The 20,930-nt window shown below is 38.3% G+C and overlaps 1 protein-coding gene across 1 annotated transcript; it reads left to right on the plus strand.

Annotated features, from left to right (window-relative positions):
- The first annotated feature begins 997 nt into the window (after window positions 1–997).
- OVCH2 (ovochymase 2) lies at window positions 998–20,930 on the plus strand. The gene is made up of 21 exons (XM_082059583.1): window positions 998–1,113; window positions 3,420–3,529; window positions 4,204–4,295; window positions 5,426–5,598; window positions 6,087–6,182; window positions 6,570–6,721; window positions 7,395–7,590; window positions 9,134–9,157; window positions 10,519–10,609; window positions 10,739–10,872; window positions 11,294–11,434; window positions 12,404–12,534; window positions 12,908–13,001; window positions 13,787–13,918; window positions 14,324–14,401; window positions 15,039–15,225; window positions 16,708–16,777; window positions 17,341–17,536; window positions 18,015–18,166; window positions 18,474–18,642; window positions 19,054–20,930. The coding sequence occupies exons 1-21, from the start codon at window positions 1,023–1,025 to the stop codon at window positions 19,074–19,076; spliced, it is 2,532 nt and encodes an 843-aa protein (XP_081915709.1). The 5' UTR covers window positions 998–1,022; the 3' UTR covers window positions 19,077–20,930.

Below are 20,930 nucleotides of genomic sequence, written 5' to 3' on the forward strand. Positions count from 1 at the left end.
GTGTCCCTTGCCTTTTACTGGTACAAATGAGACCTGTAGCTTCTGTCACCCAGAGTAGATCTATTGCTTCTCTTGATGACTCTAATGTCTTATTTGATGCTTTTATATTTCCTATGAATTTAATATAGTTTGGATAGTATTTTAATTGTATTTACCACTTCGTTCATTCACTTCCAAGTTAGGCAACACTTGCTAAAACTGGTAAGACAACAGCTTTAAGTGGTGAATTTGCAGGGTAGTTTAACTTATGCTTTCTGTTTTGTGAAATCTTTTAATTTATAATAACTGCTGATGCATTGCTTATTTAGGATTTGAATAGCCTTCTAAGAGGCTTCCACTTAAATTGCTATTAGAAGTGGAGCTCAGCCATCAAAGTGACTCAGAGCTGGCACTGCTGATTGCAGCCAAACTGAGATGCTCTTTAAAGGTCGAGCCCCGTCCCTCCTCAATTGCCTTTAAAAAATGGGTTGTAAACACTGCTGTTTTGAAAAAACAACATTTTGATGCAGAGAGCTGTCTTTGTCTTGTACAACGCTGAGCGTGCTGCCAACAAAATGATGAACTTTCAGTATTTGATATGTTTCTCAGGTCTGTAAAATTGGCTAAATATAAAGTGTGCAAGAAATATAAAGTATAGCCTCTTAAAAAGCTGTAGAAATCGTAGGGGCAAATTGCAGCTGATGTTCTGTTCATATGTGTTCTACTTCAACGCATAGATCAGCCTGGGTAAGTGTTGCTAGCAAAACAAGCAATGGTAACTTCATGTTGTCATTTTGCCTGGAAAAACTAGTTTTAGGGAGGATTTTAGCTAGTATTTTACAGCAGAGCCTTCAGTAATGGCATGTAAAAGAATTGTGCTCCATGAAATTTGAAAATTTATTAGTGCAGGTAAGTGGTTTATGGCTGGATTAATGAGTAACTTCTATTTCAATTAGTCGCTGTTCTTCTGTAGTGTAGTGTTGGGGCTTCTTTCTCCCTGTAAACACTGTCCTTGTTTCCCCTCAGTCATTGCACACCCCAAGATGCGCACTGCCCCCCGGGAGCTGCAGTTACTCCTCATGGGGATAGTTTGTGTTACAGAGTTCCGTGCTGCACCGTCTGCTCTTCGGAAAGGTAGGATGGAAATTTCACATCCAGCTTTAACAGTTTTCTAAGTACTAACAGGTTTGTTCTTAGGTAGTGATAAGTTTGGAAGTCAGTGCTGAAATAAAGAAGCTGCAGCAATTTCACCCCCAAAGTTTTTGACCCTGAGACCTTGTAAAGTTAGACACAAGGGAGCACTGGAATAATCAGTCTAGTTTTCTTTCTTTGCTTTTGTTCCAACGCAAATCTATGACTGAAAGTTACTTTCAATGAGTAATTCTTGTGAAGCTTTTGTCTGATCCCTCGATGATTCAGAATGAATAGCATTAAATAAATATGATTTATAATTAAATAAATAAAATTAAATACTCTCAGAGTTGCAGCAAGTTTCAGCATGTTACCTATGGGCTGTAAACAACATATAGTGAGTCCTCTCTTCCATTGTCTTCCCTCTTAAAATTCAATGTGAGTTTGCTGGGTTTTTTTGGAACAATTAACAATTGCAGTTGTTCCTGTTTCCTTCCTGAAGATCTACTGATTTATCGTGAACTGGAAGAAATCAGATCTTGACTATTTTCATAACCATTTTGCTTCCATTTTAAATTTGCAGTAGTAAAAAAGGGAAATTTACAGCTTGATTTCCTACATTTTGCAGATCACTTGTTTTCACTGTAAAAACTCTGTTTTGTCTGTCAAAGCAGTTTTGGTATCTAAATCCTCACTGAAGCAGCCCAAAGCACGGGGTTCTGTACAATGGTTTTCTCTTGCTTCAGCATCCTGCTGTGCAGATGGATGTGATGCAGTTTGCACAGAAATCTCTCAACTGACCAGTGAACAACTTTGGTCCTGAAGGAGTCTGTAAAGCAGGCCTAGAGATGGCACAGACCAGAAGACTTGAGAGTTTGTTAAAATATAGATAAGTTTGGCATAATATTAATATAAATATTAACTTGTAATTTTTAAACTCACCTTGCATATGTTAGGAGAATAGACTTAATGCTGAAAGAAAAAAAGAAAAGTTTTAGTTTGTGAATCTGATTTTAAATTTTATTTATATATTTTTGCCCATTTAGCCAGTAACAAATTCCTTTTGGTAAAACATAAATCCTGGTTTGTTTAGATTTGTCTCTGTCTCCTCACTTTATCTTTGCACATGGGGAAAAAGTGGGTCCAGTCAGAATTAGGAAAGAATGAGAAAAAATAGATAAATGCACTGGATCATTTATATCGAAAGCCTTTTTTATTTAAAATCAAGGGTAAGCATTATTGTGACACTGTAATAACTTGCATCAGCTGTGCTAATCCTGAGGATGATTGCAAACCACTTTTTATAGGTGTCGTAACCTGTATTTTACAGTTTGGAGGATTCCACGTTTTCCAGGCAGCATATATAATTATTGGTCGTCCATCCTTTGGATGCAGCCACCTGTCTGCCAGAACAACAAAAATGTTCCAAGTTTACAGATGCTAAATTTTTCTCAATTTAGTGTTTAACAGAATTTGTAGTAAAATGTCTTAGAGATGTGTTTGGCTTCAATGAGTTTTTGTACAGCTTTAAGAAAAAAAGTGCCTCCTGTTGGCTTTGGGAAGTGCACTGAGAAGAATTCTTCTATTACATAGTGTTGCTTGGCAGAATTGGTTATTTTGCTTCTATCTTTCTTAAAATAGTACCAAACCAGTAATTATCGTAAAAAAAATGTTTGTTTCTATAAAAATACTCCCTTACCAATACATAAATATTATCAGCTTCACTTAGCCGTAGTAGATGATAATAATAGTGAGTTAAGAAGAAACAAAGTTGGCCCAGTCATAGATCTTCTGGAGAAATGAAGCCACTGTTGTTGGTCATCAAAGTCTGTATGTTGTGCATTTTGCTGCTATTTGTCAAAAATATTCTAAGTACAAATGCTGGGTGTAAAGTGATTGCTGAAAGTTGTGATGAAACAGTGGTTGAGTCCCCAAAAAATTCCAAATCTTACTTGAAGGAGAACGTTAACAGTCAGAAAGTTCAAGGAAGCATGCACCTAATGAGAATATTAATAAATACATGTACACATACATATGTGATTATGGAAGGCAAAATTTAATATTTGTGATAGAATTAAAACCAAAAAGTGCTCGTTTGGAGAACTTCTGCAAAATAAAGTAAGTTTCCTTTTTCTTAGCCCAATTAATCTGGGTGGTTTGTGTTAGGAATTATAAGAAGGTTGCCGTCATGGCACAGAGATGCCACTGACCCTGCTCCAGGCTATGCTTTCCAATTCTGTGGTACTAAAAAGTAGAAAAATTTAAATCCAGGCTAAATATTTCCCTTTTTCCCCCCTTTTACTCCTCAGATTTTAAGTGTGGGCTGAACATTCAAGAGACAAAACCATGGAGTTACTTTAACCTTTTCACTCGGATTGTTGGGGGAAACCAGGTGAAACAAGGCTCACATCCATGGCAGGTTTGCACAAGTAAATGTGGTTTTATCCTCAGAACAAAGTCCTGACTTTTCCTAGAAATGGCAAAAGAAGAAAACAGGTACATTTTGTGCTTACTGACACTTGTGTATTGTTGAGCTCCACTCTGCTTTTATGAAAAGCAGTGAAGCAGTCAGAGAGGACACGGAACCTGTCCTGTTCTCTAAGAAACCCATTGTTTTGTTTATCATTCCTTCTGAAAGAACATCTGGAGATTAGTCTATTGTAAAGAGACGTGGGTGAAACTGCTCACAAATAGAAGCACACTGAAGGACACTATCCCTCGCCCCCGACTGTTGTGAGGCATTGTGGATTTGCAGTGCTCCCAGTGAGCTGCAAGGGAAAATTCTAATCTAATTATTAATAGTTATGTTTACAGCGTGCCAAATACCTCAGTGTCTTGGCATTCATTACCTGTATGTTGCTTTTATCCAAGTATCAAGTCACAGCTGAGGGGATCAGCAAGGTTTAGGATCTCTCAGATTCAAGGACCATCAGAATGCCATGAAAGGCTGTTTGCTTGACAAGCAGCATGTCCTTTGGCTACGTGAATCTTCACAAAGTACGCACGCGTGCTCTCTCCTTTCTTCCTCAACTGCAGCCAGAGCAGATATAAAGGTTCTCTAGATTTGACACACCTTCTTTATGTGATGTGCAGGTTTCCTTGAAACGAAGGCAAAAGCATTTCTGTGGAGGCACCATTGTTTCTGCTCAGTGGGTGGTCACGGCAGCTCACTGCATCTTGGACAGGTATGGATGTGGTGTTTCAGGAGCAGGCTGCAGGTGCAGAAAAACATCGAACTGTGGGAGCTGTAGCGTCTTTTTATGGCAATTTCTCACTTTCATTTGTTACCAGTGTTTTCCATATTTTAACGGAAAGAGAGAAAAAACTAAACCTTTGTTCTTCTCACAAATAATTACAAATAAAATAAACCGACAGGAGTTGATGAAGACTGATTTTGGAAGTGTGGGTAAAAATCTGTACCTAACTATAATTATCAGGTGACGGCGATGTTTTTTTCCAGAGGTGGCAACTGGCAGGTTATATGCAATTAAATGGTGAATGGAATAGTACTGACCTCTTGCATGCTCATGATTTTCAACCTTAGTGCTAAAAAAAATTTAAAAATTAAAAAGAAGTCTGGAAATGTTATATGGAAGGTTTCAGTCCTGGTTCTGTGATGTATTCATTGAATTCTAATTCCCTTATAGTTAATACTCAATCTTTGTACTAATGGATCACCTGGCATTATAAATTTGATCTCTATCTGGCATCGTATTTGATCACATCTTGGTCAAGTTATCCAATAACTGCAGAGTTTATATTAATAGGGTAGGACAGGCAATATCTAAATCAATGTAAAGCCTCCTGACACAAAAGTAAGTCTTCAAGTCTGATGAATACATTTGAAGCAGAATAAAAAGTTTATGATAATTGCTTTTGTGTTTCCTTGATGCATGTCTGATCTGGTACTAGGAGCCCTAAAACAGGTTTCACTGTTGTTTTAAGGTATAAACTGAGACTGCTAGAGAAGGGGTCTTATTTTTTGTGTACTTTCCTACGTCCACATCTTCCCTCCTCTATCAAAAAGCAGCATGAGTGAACATTTTTAAACACAGTAAGAGGACCTGGTTCCTTAGTGGCCCAGCAAACCACAGTCAGGAGTGTAGCTAAATGATCATTCTTCTCAGTCCTTTTCACCTCCCTATTCCTACTGCGGGGCATACTCACCTCTTGCTGACTGTACATATTGAGCGTAATTCTGAAGATGAAAGGTATTAGATATCACTAGCAATAACCTTTTCTGCTTAAAAACAACTGTTTTTTCCTTTCATTTTGAAGATTCTGTAGCTGAACTTTTATTTTTTTCATTCTACAGGAATGTACTTCGTTATGTGAATGTCACTGCAGGAGACCATGATTTGACGATCAGGGAGAATAGCGAGCAGACACTCCCAGTTAAATATGTCATTAAGCATCCAAACTTTGACCCTAGAAGGCCGATGAACTATGACATTGCCCTTCTGAAGCTGGATGGAGCCTTCAACTTCAGTAAGGCCATAGTTATCTGTGATCTTTTTCAGTGGGGAAGGTAAGGCCTTTGTTTCTCCTCCGTGCTGTAAAAAGTCTTGAAATTCAGTTTAAACCCATTTCCAGCTGTCAGATTATACCACTAAAAGTCTCCAGAGTATTTTGCAACTGAAGTTATTTAAAATATCTGAGGTAAGTCAGAAAAATATATCAGTTGAATTAAATTATCTTCGTCAGACTTGTATTCCCTTGGAGAAGAAGGTTCTTTGCATGCAGGAGATCAAAATTTGACCACAAGCTGAAGCTTGTGGTGCTCATGGCTTTCTTTTTCCTTTCCGAAACACTATGAAGTGGTGGCACAGATACATTTTCAAATGCTAGATTAATTTTTCAGATGCCACAAAAATGACAATGCTTTTAAGTTTACAAAAACTAACTGAGAAAGGAAGCTTTTGTTGTTGTTGTTCTTTCAAATACTTATCAATAAAATTCATGTCCACGTGTGGCAGGTTCTTCGGTTTTGCCAGCATGTCTTCCTGATCCAGGTGAAAGGTTTGAAGCGGGATACATCTGCACTGCTTGTGGTTGGGGCCGTTTATATGAGAGTAAGCTACTCAGGTTGTTCTTTGACATTCAGATGTTTCAGTGTCTTATTTCTGAAGCTAAGAGCTTGATTGCACAGGTCGTAGAAAGACCAGAAAAAAACCCCATCAGCTGATCATAAGAACTGTAATTTACAATGGGATCTTTGCTGGCTTCCATGCCTACCTGTGAATTATCTCAAAATTGATTGGTACAATATCTAGACCTGTATGTCAATTTTGAAACGTTTTGAAATTTATTCAAGTAAAACTGCCCAGGTACACAAAACTGGATGCTTATGGAACCATAAAACGTCTTGGAGAGACCTTACAACTCTCGTGTGTGTGTGTATTAGTGACATTAAGTTCACCTTTCAGCACTTCTTATGAACGATTTTTTTTGTATTTCAGATGGAATACTGCCTCAGGTCTTACATGAAGTCAATCTACCAATCCTAAACAGTGAGGAGTGTTCAAGAGCATTATCAACTTTAAAGAAACCCATCCACGGTGACACTATAATGTGTGCTGGGTTTCCAGATGGAGGAAAGGATGCCTGCCAGGTCAGCAGAACAGGGGCCTTGTGTTCTTACAAGTGCTCTCAGAAGCTCAAGACTCTGTCTACTTAAGTGAATAAATACATTGTAAACCACAATATTTGCACTGTATTTAATTTGATCTGTGAATTCTTTCGAAGTTTATGTATAGGCCAATGCACTTAATTACATGATTCCATTTTAATTATTGTATGAGTTGTGTGACAAGTTCCTGAGAGCAATTTTGCAGTGTATCCCAGTGCAAAAATTCTTAGGGCTTTCTAACTTCAGAACACTTGATAAATGAATTAGTTAATGTTGCTAGGACTGTAAGAAGCAAAGCAGAAAGTATTGCCTTGGATTGCATTAAGGAAAGGAAGCGCGAGAAAGGTTAAGTCATTGTTCCTTGTCATGGGGGCAACAAAAAAAGCTCCTCACTCCTTTTTACATGTTCAAACACAAAAGATGTGCACCCATGAGGGAATTAGTCTCTCTCTCCCCCTCTTGACAATCCTGACTAAACACAATAAAAAACCAAGTGTCTTTCTTCACAGGCTTTTTTTACTTTTTTTTAATTACTACTCCCTATGTTGCAGGTTTGTTAGTATGACACAAAAGAGAACGCAATAAACCCTGTAAGGCTTGCTCAGTGGTATGCATGCACTTTGCTAAGCTGGAGGCTTGTACTTGTGTTTTGCAGGGAGACTCAGGAGGCCCGCTTCTGTGCCGACGTAAGCACGGTGCCTGGACCCTGGCCGGGGTGGTCTCCTGGGGGATGGGATGCGCTCGTGGCTGGAAAAGTAATGAGAAGAAGAAACATTACGACAGAGGATCTCCCGGAATATTCACAGACCTCAGTGCGGTGCTTTCCTGGATCCAAGAGAACATGAGTGCTGGTATTAAGTCTCCACAGTAATGTGTCCCTCGCTTTTGACAACTCTCCTGTCTCATAGTAATATTACATTTAATTCTTTTTTCAAGATATAGCACTCACATTTCCCCCGTTTTTCCTGTCAAAGCACTACAGCATTTCACGATGCTTTAAATATATGGTACTGATTGGCAGTTGCCAAAAACAAGTTGAGAACATTGTAAATGTTTGCTTCTCTTCCACTTTGTCTCCTGCTTGGACTGTATGTGTGTATGTGTGTGTATATATATGTATATGTATGTGTGTGTATATATATGTATGTGTGTGTATGTATATTTTTAAGAATGGTCCTTTTATCCAGCTAGCTGGTTAGCCTGGTATTTTTCTTTTTAAGTGGAAATTCACCTGTCGGAAGTGTCTGAAATTCCACACACACCTCTTCAAAGTCACTTGTCATTTTTCTCAGCTAAAATGAGTTGAATCAGGCATTTGACTACATGGGGAAAACAGATGTTCTCAGAGTGGTTTTTGCTTACTCTGCCCAGAAGGCTACATATGCCCTCTGTGCAGGGGAACAGCTTGAAAAGTATCCATCACTTCCAAAGACATGGAGCTGGAGATATAAGTGACAGTCTGTCCAAGGGTGAACTTCACTCAGATCTTTAAGAATCTGAATTAGTGTATTGTTCCCGTTTGGGCTATTTTCATTAAAAAGTATTGGAGACTGTGTTAAAATTTATGCAGACAACTGAAAAAAGTCAGAGGGGGGGTGTTAAGAGGTTTTGCTAGTCAATGATAAAAAGAAATTGCAAGGGAAAAGAACCCCAAACTTTCCCGTTATAAACCAGCTCCAACTGGTGATTGAAAAAAGAAAACTTCATAATGTTGGAGAAAAATGCAAAGGGTTTAGCTTCTGAAAAATATTTTGGTTTCAATTAAAAAAAAAAAAAAGAGACAGTATTTTTCTTAAAAATGTACTAGTTGGCCCATTTTATTATCAGGTAAATGATTAGCTATTGCTCTAATTAAAGTGTGTTGGCTCCAGTGAACCTAAAAGGCGATTTAATAGGTAAAGTTAAAAGAGAATTCTCAATTGCATTGCTCTAGGTTTTCCTTGCTCAGTTTTTTATACTGTCACACCAGTGCAAAAGATCTTGACTGTAATTGCTGTCAGGCTTAATGTCTCTGTGTCCCTAATGCGGTGCCAGCAGTTGGATTCTGCTGCCCTTACCTGAAATGTATAGTATTTACCCAACAAGTATGTAGAAGGAGAGCACTGTGCTGCTCAGTCTGAGCAGTGGCCTGTCAATGTACGATTAATTCTAGAAGAGGCTACTCCGGAGTTGTTTATTCCAAAGTCAGCATTGCCTAAACTTGCAATTTTGATTTAATGCTACATCTAGTTTATTGTAGGCGCTACGTCCTCAAGAAGCGTTTCAATTTGCCTCAGTGCTAGCTGTCTAAAATTACCATTTCACAGGGATAAAAATGAAGCCAACACTGTGATTGATGAAACTACAGTAATTTATTCTTCTTTTCCATCCCCTTCCCTATCCCCCCTTTATTAGATCTGAAAATGAAAAGCTCCACAGGTAAGTACAGTAATTTTTCAGAATCTTCTGTATTAGAGCATAAAAAGACCCCAAAATAGTCTAATATATAATCTATGAAGGAGCGAAGAAGCACTTTAAAATGTATTTTTTAGATATATACTTTTTTCCTCATGGCTCTGTTTAAAAAGAAAATTACATATGTAGGCTTGTATTCATGTACTAGTGACTTCAAAAAGAAATTTTCCTTAAGATATCTACATATATAAAGCCATATTTTACTGAAATGCAAATAAAATTATTGGGAAAAATGTAGAACACAACCTCAAGCAATGCATGAAATCTAGTTAGTGAAGTTGATTCTGTATAAAAATATAGATTCTAAATAGAAAGTATAAGGCAAATTAGTCGTATTTTTGCATAGTCTATGATGAATCTATCTACTTGTCTGATGGTGATTTGTATGAATAAAATGCAAGCCCCATCATGAAACCCAACCCCAAATGTAACGTTTTAAAATGAAAGTCTTTGATTCTGCTGTGTTTATGTTCTTGTTGGACACTGTTCATCTAGGTACAAGTTCACATGAAGACACTACAAACAACTCCTGTGAACTAGGTCTTAAAATTTTAATTTTGCTGATCTACAGTGAGATTTTTCAGATGATAAACGAGCTTGGGCTCATGGTTTGTATAGACTTGCTGTGGCCAGTGAGAACTGGCTATTTAAGTGCTGTTTGTGTCTTTTTGGAATTTTTTCACTGGTCTTCCCAAGATGCTTCTGGTAAGGCAGTCTTATAAGAACATGACTCCTTAAATATGTTGTCATATACATACTTATTGATAAGTGTCTTACTGCCTTACCTTACAAAGTGAAGGAAAGGCAAGAGGAGATGATTTCTGGGAATTGTGTTTCTAGCAACACTCATCTGGAGAGGAAAGCTGCTGCTCATTCTATTAAAGTGCCTTTAATAACATATGGTGTTCTTGCAAAAGCCACCTGCTGCAACATAGCTAAGGACGTTATTACAAATAGGCTGCAATGAATGCTTTCTTATGTCCTGAGGTATGCGTTTTTCCTCCCTGAAAAATATTTATACTGAAATCCTCATTTAACAAATAATTTATTTAAGGTAAAAGCAAGCACTGCCATTTTTACAATAAAATATGACATTGCAGTGCTTCTTTTTTGCTCACAAATTATCTGTTTTTAAACTGACTTACCATGATTCCAAATAAAAGAGAGGAGAAGGCCCAGCATCAGTCTGCCAGCAGCAACAAGGCAGAGCTAAGCAGTCTTGAGTCTCGCAAGATTCTCTAGATGTTTGAGCTTTTTGGTGGAACAGCTGCTTGCTTATGTGTCAAACCTGATTCCTTCTATTTTGTTTTCACTCTACAATGCAGCATTTTGTAGCGTTCAGGATGGCAAACTCCCTGACAGTGAAGGACAATTAAATTTTCCTGGAAGTCCCAAACGGTTCTATCAAAACCACCAGTAAGTAAACAAAACACAGAAGCTCTTCCCTCTACTGGTGTAGGTTTTGGTGCTGTGGGTTTTTTTTGTTTGCTTGTGTTTTTTTTTTTCTTCCCAGTTTTGTGAACAGGAACTAATTTGTTGTTCCAGATTGTGTATATGGACTCTATTTGTACCAGAAGGGAATTATATATTGCTTCGTTTTTCCCACTTTGATATAGAGTCAGAAACATTTTGTGACTATGATTCTTTATCAGTCTATTCAAAAGGCGACAGACTTGTTGGTGAGTTGCCATCCCCTTATTCTTTGAAATAATCAGTCAGTGTATGCTTTCATTCTAACAGCAAGTATACTAAATGAAGACTTTGCAGTTGATTGTGTTTTACTTATATTTTCATGATGAACGCATTGTGACATATGATCTAAAGTAAAAGACAAGAAGTATAGGAGGAGAGAAAAAATGGGAAATGCCTGGCAGGGAACTGTGCCAGCATATGACATTCTGGTGTCAAGGTTTTTCAATTTTTAATAGTATGTATGCATCTATGTGGACTAGAGGATTGATGGGGAATGTAGATGAATGAAGAGGCAATTTCCTTTTCATCCTAAAATTTTAATAGCTAAGTACTAAAAATGGTACATGCAAGTTTTTTCAAATTACTGAAGACTTTAAACAGTGATTATTCTCTAATATTATATTTCAGGGAAATTCTGTGGAGGAGATCTTCCTTTACCTATTTTGATTGGCTCCAATAGTGTGAGGCTGAAATTTGTTTCTGACAACAAGGATTATGGAACTGGCTTTTCCATGACCTACAAAGCTCTTCCACCAGATATTCTTCCTGGTAAGTCTAAGTCTAAGTCTGCACTCTTGTGTGGTGACCTGAAAAAAAATTTCAGGAGAGAATAAATCAGAGGATGGTCCTATCATATCATTTCTATGCAGGTGATGTTGCAAACAAGGTAAGTGTGGTTAGCCTGCCACGTGACATTGTGGAGAAACTGGGATGCCAGAAAGAGGTAGGATAGATGCTCTCCTTTAACTTTGCCTCTTCTGCATCCACTTTATGCAAGATCTCATTTCCTTCCACTTCCAGAATGTTTTAGAACTCCATTAATATGATTAGTCAAATGAGCAGAATTTCCAGATGAAAGCTGCTTTGCCAGTCCCAAGCGGGCTTTCGTGGAGGGGCCCTGAGGGAGGCAGCTAATGCAGAGAGATATGTCGCGGAGAATTGCTTTCAGTTTTGCTGTGTAGAGCAGTTCACCATCACGAGGGAGGAGGCCCAAGGGGCATCCGCTGAGTCTGGACAATCCCGTTTCAGACACACACCTGTTGTTCCTCTCCCTGCAGCTTTTCCAGCTGATTTCTTTCCTTTGCAGAGTGTAAGGGCAGAATGTAGAGAAGAATCAGCTCTGAAGGGCTGTGCCACTGCGTAGCCCATCAGGAAGACATGTCCTCTGGTTGTGTTTTATGTCTCTGCTTTCCTCTTCAAATAGAGTTGACAAATGTTCTTCTGTCGTGGCCGTGTTCTGCTCTTCTGTCACCCCACACAGGTACCTGTGCCTGCCTGCACCGCCTCTAGCCAAAGGGGAATGCTAGAGTCATGGCTTGAATTGCACTTGCATCTTTTTCAAACAGAAGGATTTGGCTTGCTGCCTTTGTCCTGTTCTCTTCCTCAGCTGTGTAAAAACACCACAAGAGTTTTTCTGGATATTTCATTTTTATTTTATTTTATTTATTTTATTTTATTTTTAAATGAATTATTTAATAGGAAATCACAGTGTCTCCACTTGTTTTCCTGGATTTCCAGATTCTGGCTGTGAGTCCTTAGCTGTCCTTTTTGAAGAAGGAATGTTGCAAAGTATGCACTATCCAGAGCACTACAGCAACATGGCAGACTGTCAATGGATTATTTATGCACCAGAGAACCACGTAATCAAGGTATAATATGAGCCTCTTGTGCCTACAGAGTGGAAGTGGGCACCATTGGGTTAACAAGAAATTGTGCAGCTAAGGACAAGGAAGATCAAGAAACATAAGCTTGAATAATGCTGCTGGATGGGGTTAAGAGAAATCACTGCCCATCTCAAAAGCCGAATGGGTTTTGATTTCTCCTTTAGGTTATAGTAAATTCTCTCATGAGAGATTCTTCTAGCAAATGTAGTATGCGATGTATCATTTGTGAGAGGTCTGAATGTCACAGAAACCAAACCCTAAAGGAATTGTTAAGAATACTAAAGACCCTGTTATAGATGTTTGGTTTTTTTCTGTGTGAATTTAACAACAAAGTTCACTTTTTCATTTTTTTTTAAAGCTTACATACCAGTATTTTGAAGTAGAAGAGAGTGAAGATTGCTCTTATGATGCTGTGACTGTATATGAAGATGTGGGAAAAGAGGAGGAAATTGGTCTGACTTTTGTTTTTTGACATATTTTGGGGATGGCCTGTTTCTTTTATGACTTTCACTAGCCCTGTTTTACAGTCTAAAATCAAGTTTGCCTCTAGAGTATCAGGTGATGTTATAGGTACTAGTTTCAGTACCTTGAAAAATACTTGCAGGTATTTCTGCTTCTGTTCCACTTACAGAGGCAAAACCACATTGAACAGAGCAGTTTTGTGTATTGAAATTCTGTATGAAATTCAGTGCTGGATTCATGAAAAATAATTTGTTTTTGTAATAATGATCAGACACAGAAAGCACCCAATAAATCTCCTTTTTGGAGTCCAGTTGTTCTTCACTCCAGATGAATGTTCCTGTAGCTCTCGTCACTTTGCTGGAGATTCCCCTGGCTTACATTGGATGAGAGGAAGACCTGTCACTGCCAGCTGATTTCAGCACTTGTCTGATGCTGGTGCTTATATCAGCACCAGCAGATGCTGGTATTGAAACACTAACAAGGGAAAATCAGGTTTCCAGGGCATTCTATGTGTAATGGCAAGCTATGAACGCCAATGCTGCAATCAACTCCTGTGAAATAATGCAAGAATCTATGTTTTTATAATTACTATAATAATTATTTATAATTTATAGAACAGTCTTTTAGCCTCTCTACTCCTCTCTCGTGCATAGTTATTTTTTACCCTTCTGTGTGGGAGCTGGAATACACAGAATATAGCTACCCACTGTTGAAAGAGATAAGGATGAACGTGTACATGTTAATCTGCAGTGAATGTTTGCTTTCTCATCTTCAGCTAAGTCTTGCGGATTCACCCTACCAGCACCTGTTCTAAGCTCCTCTGCTATGATGCTGGTTGTCTTCCACTCCGATGAAACAGAGACCTTTGGTGGATTCAGAGCCATGATCTCTTTTATTCATGTAGCAGGTAATAGAAGTAACTTGGGAAACTGCCTCTTGGGGCAGCACAATGGGCTCCTCAGTAAATCTGGCTATTCAGGATTATATTACTCTAGGAGATTGTAATATAACTTTTTTTTTTCAGTGAAAAAAAAAGTATTGTGAACATATTGAGGCATTAAACAAAGGGCCTATTGAGTGAGTGAAGGGTAACAATGAATCTACCCAAAAGTCAGAGTTTTATTTTGTTTAAGAATATCTTGGTACATTTTAAATGGTACTTTGCTACCACATGAAGAAGTAATAGCACAGAACCCTACTGTAGAAATTTACTTCTTCTACAAAAGTTTTAATAAAGGAAATAAAAGTAATTTTGTAATGAAACTGTCACTCAAGACAGGCTGCTAATACATTTGCTATTTTCTTTTATTAGATTTAGATACTTTGGATTCAACTAGTGAAGAATTTGAAGAGATGGATATGAGTGAAGAAGAAACACAAGTTGCAACAGGTAAGCCAACCCAAGTTATATTTTCTTCATGGACATAGGGAGTACCTTTTAGACTATAACTTAAATGGTGTTTTCTCCAAATATGTAACGGATGCAGTTGTCTCAGAATTTTTCATTAGGATATTTTGAGGAAATAAAAAGATGAATGGTAACACTTCTACACTTTGGCATCAGAATAGCAGAACCTATTTTTTCTTGTTTCCTTCGTCGTGTTAAGTCATTCACAGCAACGCAGTGACATTATTTCAGCTTGTGTTGTCAGTTTACACCTACTAGCTTTGGTGAAAATAGCTGCAAAGAGTAGAGGATGCTTGAAAATAGTCAACAATATTTTGGAACTTCCCTTTTTCCCTCCAGTACTTTATGGAGAATGGGATGAGTCCATATTCATTGTAGATTTGAGGCTAAAACTTTGGAAGGTAAGCAGTTGCTTTCATCTTGGAAGCTCTGTTTTGGCTCAGATCATCTCCTCATGTGATCTCTAAACATTTGGATCCTTTGTAGTGAAGGAAGTTGAAAGTTTTGGAAAAAAGGGGAGGAGGAAAGCTTGAGAAGCTGTGGGGTAGCTTTTAAATGGACTGTTCTTTGCTTCTCCAAATCTGAAGACTTCTTGAGACAGCAGTGCTTTCTGTTTCAGATGATATTTGTGGAATGCCTTCAAATCAGCCCAGGTTCATCTTCAGTAGGATAATTGGAGGTGAAGAAGCTGTACCATACTCATGGCCTTGGCAGGTCAGTGTACAAATTTCAGATCAGCATATCTGTGGAGGAGCAGTTCTTGCCAAAGAATGGGTTGTCACAGCTGCTCACTGCTTTAATTCTAAGTAAGTACGCAGGGATGAACCCTTCCCTGGGAACTTCTGTGTTCGCACCGTGCGTCTCTGCAGCCGTGGTGGTTCTGCCCAGGGTGGCTGGCAGAGTTTTGGTTACCACCTACTTGCAGCTCACACTAGCATAGGATTCTTTTGCTCTACACACATATATTAGGATTAGAGTGGCTACTAAGGAAGTAAGGAGCCTATTTCAGTTTTCAGAAAAGATTACGAGATAATACATCCCTTGTCATCCATCACTCTTGGGCAACTTCTTTGTATGTGGGTTATTTACCGAGCATGTTTTCATCCAGATAGACTCAACCTATCAAAACAATCTAAAAATTACTGAATTTTTGTAGGTTTTGGAGGACATACAGGAGACTTTTGTGCCCAACGTTAATGCCATTCTCTTATCAATAACTGTCAATCTGTTAAATCAGATTACATGGAAAATGTTCTGTCTTTATTAAGAGGAGTCAAAAGGATGGTCTGCGTGACTTTCAGACTCTTTAAAATACTTTCCAAAGTGCAATTTGTTTATTCATCTGTTGGGCTGAACACTACCCAACTGTTTTGAATTTCAAATTAATCACAAAGACCTTAATTTAAAATTCACGTACCTTGTGTCATTAAAATATATATTTTAAAAATCCTCCCAGGATTGCTGTGATAAAAGTATTTTTGTCCTGTTTCCAAATAAAGTTGCAATTACTTGAAAATGAGGGTAAGTTTTCAAAAGCCCTGAATGCCAAAGATGTCTAGACATCTGTATTATCGATTTCTTTGACTCTCTTGCCCACCCCCACAAAACTGGAGATCTGAAATGCAAGTGCTGTTTTGAATTTTGGACTTTGTGCTTCTGATTTTCTAAATATCAGTTAGCAAATTTATGTCAGGAGCATTGTTGTGCTGTGTTGAAGACACTGCTTTAAGATCAGTACTAGGGAAGAATTCTCTATTGCACATTGCCATTACATGAGAATTTGTGTACGCAGATTAATGATTATACACAACTAATATCGTCAGGGAGTTATGACAAGTTCTCAGGGAGTGAGAAGGTTTGGTTAAGAAACCAAATGGTAAAATGAAATGTTTCTGTTGCATTTTTTCATATAGTTTAATGGGTAGTTAGGATTTTGAGGTCATCCATTTTTTTTCATTAAGAAGGCAGGGACCAGCACTGTCCCTGGATGACATGGACCATGCAGACCTTGTGTTCTGCACCAGGCATCCTCAGTCCTTGTAAAAATGAACAATCTCTCAGTTTGCTATGTGTTTGAGAGATCCTGCTGCCTCATCATGAGAATATTTCATAGAAGACAATGAGAAGATTTCCATAGATTTGTATGGGAGTATGGGCCTCGGGAGGCCTAGGAATATCTTGTATCTATTTTGGGTGGGGAAGGTTTTAAGATTCACAGGTTTGAAGAATGCAAGAATGCTGTTACACCAGCCTGAGAATGTACTTACCTTTTTTGTTTTTTTTTTTAGAGAAGTATACAGAGACTTATGGATGGTGGTAACAGGAATTCATGATCTCACAGACCAAGAATACAGACAGGTACTGTAAGTTCTGTTTAATAATAACATATAAATCAATCTTGCAAAATAGTTTTTAATGTAAATGCATCTCCCAAATTGTTCATGACGCAGCAATCTAATAGCCTGCATGCTGACCTTGATTTGCATTTACACAAGAGCTTTTGAGTGACAGTCAGAGAAATTGTATCAGCACAGACCTGTGCCTTCATCAGTCATGAACTCCAAAGCTCAGTATCCTGGAGGATGTAGGAGTTGAGTGCATTGTCTCTAAATTCTCTGGTGACTATTACCAGGGCAGAAATATTTGGGACACAACTTTCCCCTTTGCCCAGACTGGACAAAGTTTTTCCAAGACCCTCTTCCTACACTTGCTGGGTGGAGTTTCCTGCATGTTCTCTGATCCATGTCCAGAGGCATAATCTTCACTTTTTAATACAAGGAAGCTTGTGATTTGATCAGCTGCTTTCAAATATTTCTTTCTCTTCAGACTTCTCATATAAGCCCTGAAAATTTTATAAAACCAAAGTGATATAAATACTCACATTCCTAAGTTAGAAAATGTCAATGTCCTTGCTTTCCTAGAAAAGGTCAGTGAAGCAGTATATCATACATCCAAGTTTTAACAAGACCACTATGGACTCTGATATCGCCTTACTGCAACTGGCCAAGCCCTTAGAATTCAACCACTACGTGCGCCCAGTGTGCCTCCCTGCCAGGGAGGAGGTGGTTCAGCCCTCGAGCGTGTGCGTGGTCACAGGATGGGGTGCACATGAAGGAGGTATGCAATCTTTGCCGTTTTGAAGGCTAAGCATGCTGTAGCTGTGTTTTAAATGCTACGTTCTGTGTTGTGACATTCATTCTGTCTTCACAGAAAGGGTTGTCAGGCATTTGAACAGGCTGCTCAGGGAAGTGGTTGAGTCACCATCCCTGGAGGTGTTTAAAAGATGTGCAGATGTGGCACTTAGGGACATACATGGTTTAGAGGTGGACTTGGCAGTGTTATGTTAACGGCTGGACTTGATCTTAAAGGTCTTTTCCAACCAAAGTTATTCTATGAATCTATACATTAGTTCTTGGAGAACAGATGTGTTAAAAAGTTTTCACTTGTGTAAGATCAGTTAGATATGCAGGGAAATGGGTGGGAGGAAAGAAATCACATCATTTAGATTGAGACCATTTGAAAGGGGGAGGAGTAAATCTTTCTGGAATAACTTATTCATGCCTCGGCTAGTTTCTAAGATTTCTTTTGCTTCAAGACAGAGGAAAGGGGAAAAAATTGCATCAGCTGGAAGTGCCCATCCTAGTGCTTGAAACATGTCAGAGCTATTACATAAATCTTCCCAGTAAAGTGACCCAGAGGATGATCTGTGCTGGATTCCCTCTGGAAGAAGGCAAGGACTCCTGCACAGTAAGTTGCACACATCACCTTTGCCTTCTGACACCTGGGGCAAGGCTGAAAAGGGGGGTGTTGAGATCTCACTAAGCTGTTTCCTTGGAAAAGGCTATAGGTGATTTAAAACAACAGACTCCTTCCTAGTAGGATTTTAATTACACAGCAAAAAGAGGTACTTCCCTTGAACAAAGATTATTTCTCTGCTTTTTAAAATCAGTAACCCCCAAACACACAGGCAGCTGGTACCTCTTGTAGCTGAACTGTTATTTTAAAAACAAGAAGTGATGTTTGTGCACCACAAGATTCCTTTGTCCTTGTGCAGGGTGATTCTGGTGGCCCATTAGTTTGTCCTTCAGAAGATAACTCAGGATTTTACACCATTCATGGAATCACAAGCTGGGGCTTGGGATGCGGAAGGAAGAGCTACCCAGGAGTATACACAAATGTTGCTGGTTTTGTTGACTGGATCAAGCAGAGTGTTAATAGTAGTGGTATGTATGAAAAAAACCCAATTAAATAAATCCTTTTGCTATTGCCAGATGTGTAGTTTGAGATCTTTTCCAGGGTGACATTTTTATATTTGTGTGTCCAGCACTTCCCAAATCCTTAGCTGTTTAAAATACCCCTAGCTGAATGCCCAGAAACAGATGAATCTTAATAGTAATCACTTCTGAAAATCTTATTTCTTCTGACTATATAATTATTCCCCTCTCTATTGCATTTCTCACATTGATGAATACAGTTTTCATACTGCTGCTTTTCGGCCTCCTTTCTCAGGGCTGGCAGGGGGTAGGGAGACATGAACTGACACACGACAGCTGAGTCCACTTTGACAAGTTTACAGACTGCTTTTGTTGATGATTTTTGCCAAGTTTACCCCATGTTTTTTCTCCTTTTTGTAGATCTCCCCATTTTCATGGTGTGACCATCGAAAGAGCAGTTCTGGTGGACGACACTGTAAAACATTTCCAAATCACAAATGTCATGACAAGCAAATTTTGATGAGACTGTGTTAGTTCATGGTTGGTTAACAGATTCCAAAGTAGCTGATGGTTATCCTGGTGAATTTATTGCTGATTTACCCAAATTGAGACATTGGCTTTACACCTGTGTGCTTGGGGAAGATACAAGTTACTCGCAGGCTTCTGACGCTCTGATAATCTATTTTACAAGGATTGAGGGGGAAAATAAACCACTATATACCATATGCCAAGTATATCCTTGAATGTAGTATTGGAAAGCATAAAAATACTGTAGAAATGAGATTAATTAAGTGCCTGTGTAAAATGACTGAAGGAGCAGTCAGCCATCTGTCCATTCAGGTCCATGAGAGTGTTACCCCTGGCTCTGGGAGGAGCAGTGGCAGCAGGAATGCATCACTGAGGAGCAGAACAACATTGTCCAGTAATTAGTCATGTGAATCAATCCAATTTCTGGGAAAAAGGATATTTTTAATATAGTTGTTCCCATTTAAACAAATTGAGTGTCGCTTAAACAGAAAGAAGTGTTTGTAAAGACAAGTGTTACAGGCCAAGGGCCTTTGGCACCATGCAAGAACCGACAGCTACCCTAATTAATCTATACATATAATTTAAAAGGCACTGTGTAATCCACACGCTGCAAACCGAGCACATTTTCTTGTAAACAGCAGTTTGTTTAATGCCCAAATGGCTGCTTACACAAGAAATAGTGATGGCAGGCTGCAACTAGCTTTGCAGACTGTTTTGTGCACAGGCTTAGTGTTTAGAAACTAGATTATCATAGTACCATAGGTAATACAAGTATAAACCTTCTTGAACTCAGTGATCTATAAAATAAGTGGAAAGGAAGTAAGGTCTCTTATTTTTTTTTCTATTGATATTAATGGCAAAAATTTTAGAGATGTGTTTCCCATCCATGCATCTGATGCCAGTAACCCTGCTTTTTTGATGACATTATTCTAGAACTTCTGATTTTTTTAAAGATATAATTTTATTCTGTAGCTGGCGAAACAAATAATATCTCTATTCCCAACTGTATATGGTAAATGTTTTTCACCAGTTTCTTGTTTTCCCTGTAAAGTTTTAGGGAAAAGCCCACAAAATAGTCTAGAGCATGAGCTTTCCACCTTCGTGGTGGAAGGACTATGGACAAATTCAGATTAAGTGTAAGGCATAGCTGTATTACATTATTGATAGAGTATGCTTGTTCTATCTTTGATAAGGTCTTTGAAGAGGTCTTTGGAAAGCAATGGAGGGAAAGTATCCTTTGCAATTTTTCGTTAGGGAAGTCTGTTAATGTTCAGTCTTGGTGGAAGTTTCTGTTAGCTAACTACATCAAGTTTACCTATGGGAGCAGATGTGTCTAATCACTTCGTTGCTATTTTAAATACCTGTAAAGTTTTTATCTGCTTATTTAGCAGATGTCAGTGGGTATGTTCAGAAAAATAAAGAGATGGGGGAGAATTATGGGTGATATCTGCTGTGCTAGGCCTATTGAATGCAGTGGCTATATGCTGATAAATTGATATTGCTTAAAAAATTCATTTTGTATAATAGGAGTGCTATCTTTGATGATTTGATTTGATTGTTTGGGTACTTACATTTGCTTGACTGCATGATGTTGACCTTTTGTGTTTCTCTTAGTGTGGTTTTAAAAGCAGTCTAGTTTTGCTTTTGTTTCTTGTATCTTTTTAGTCCATTGTAAGCTACCAGTATCTTTTAGCAATAATGTGAAGTGTTTTGTGATGCAAATTTGATTTAAAAAAAAAAAAGTAAAAAAATATTTTCCAATGAGTTCA

This window comes from Streptopelia decaocto (genome assembly GCF_964273445.1).
Source record: "Streptopelia decaocto genome assembly, chromosome: 7".
In the NCBI taxonomy this organism is placed as follows: domain Eukaryota; kingdom Metazoa; phylum Chordata; class Aves; order Columbiformes; family Columbidae; genus Streptopelia; species Streptopelia decaocto.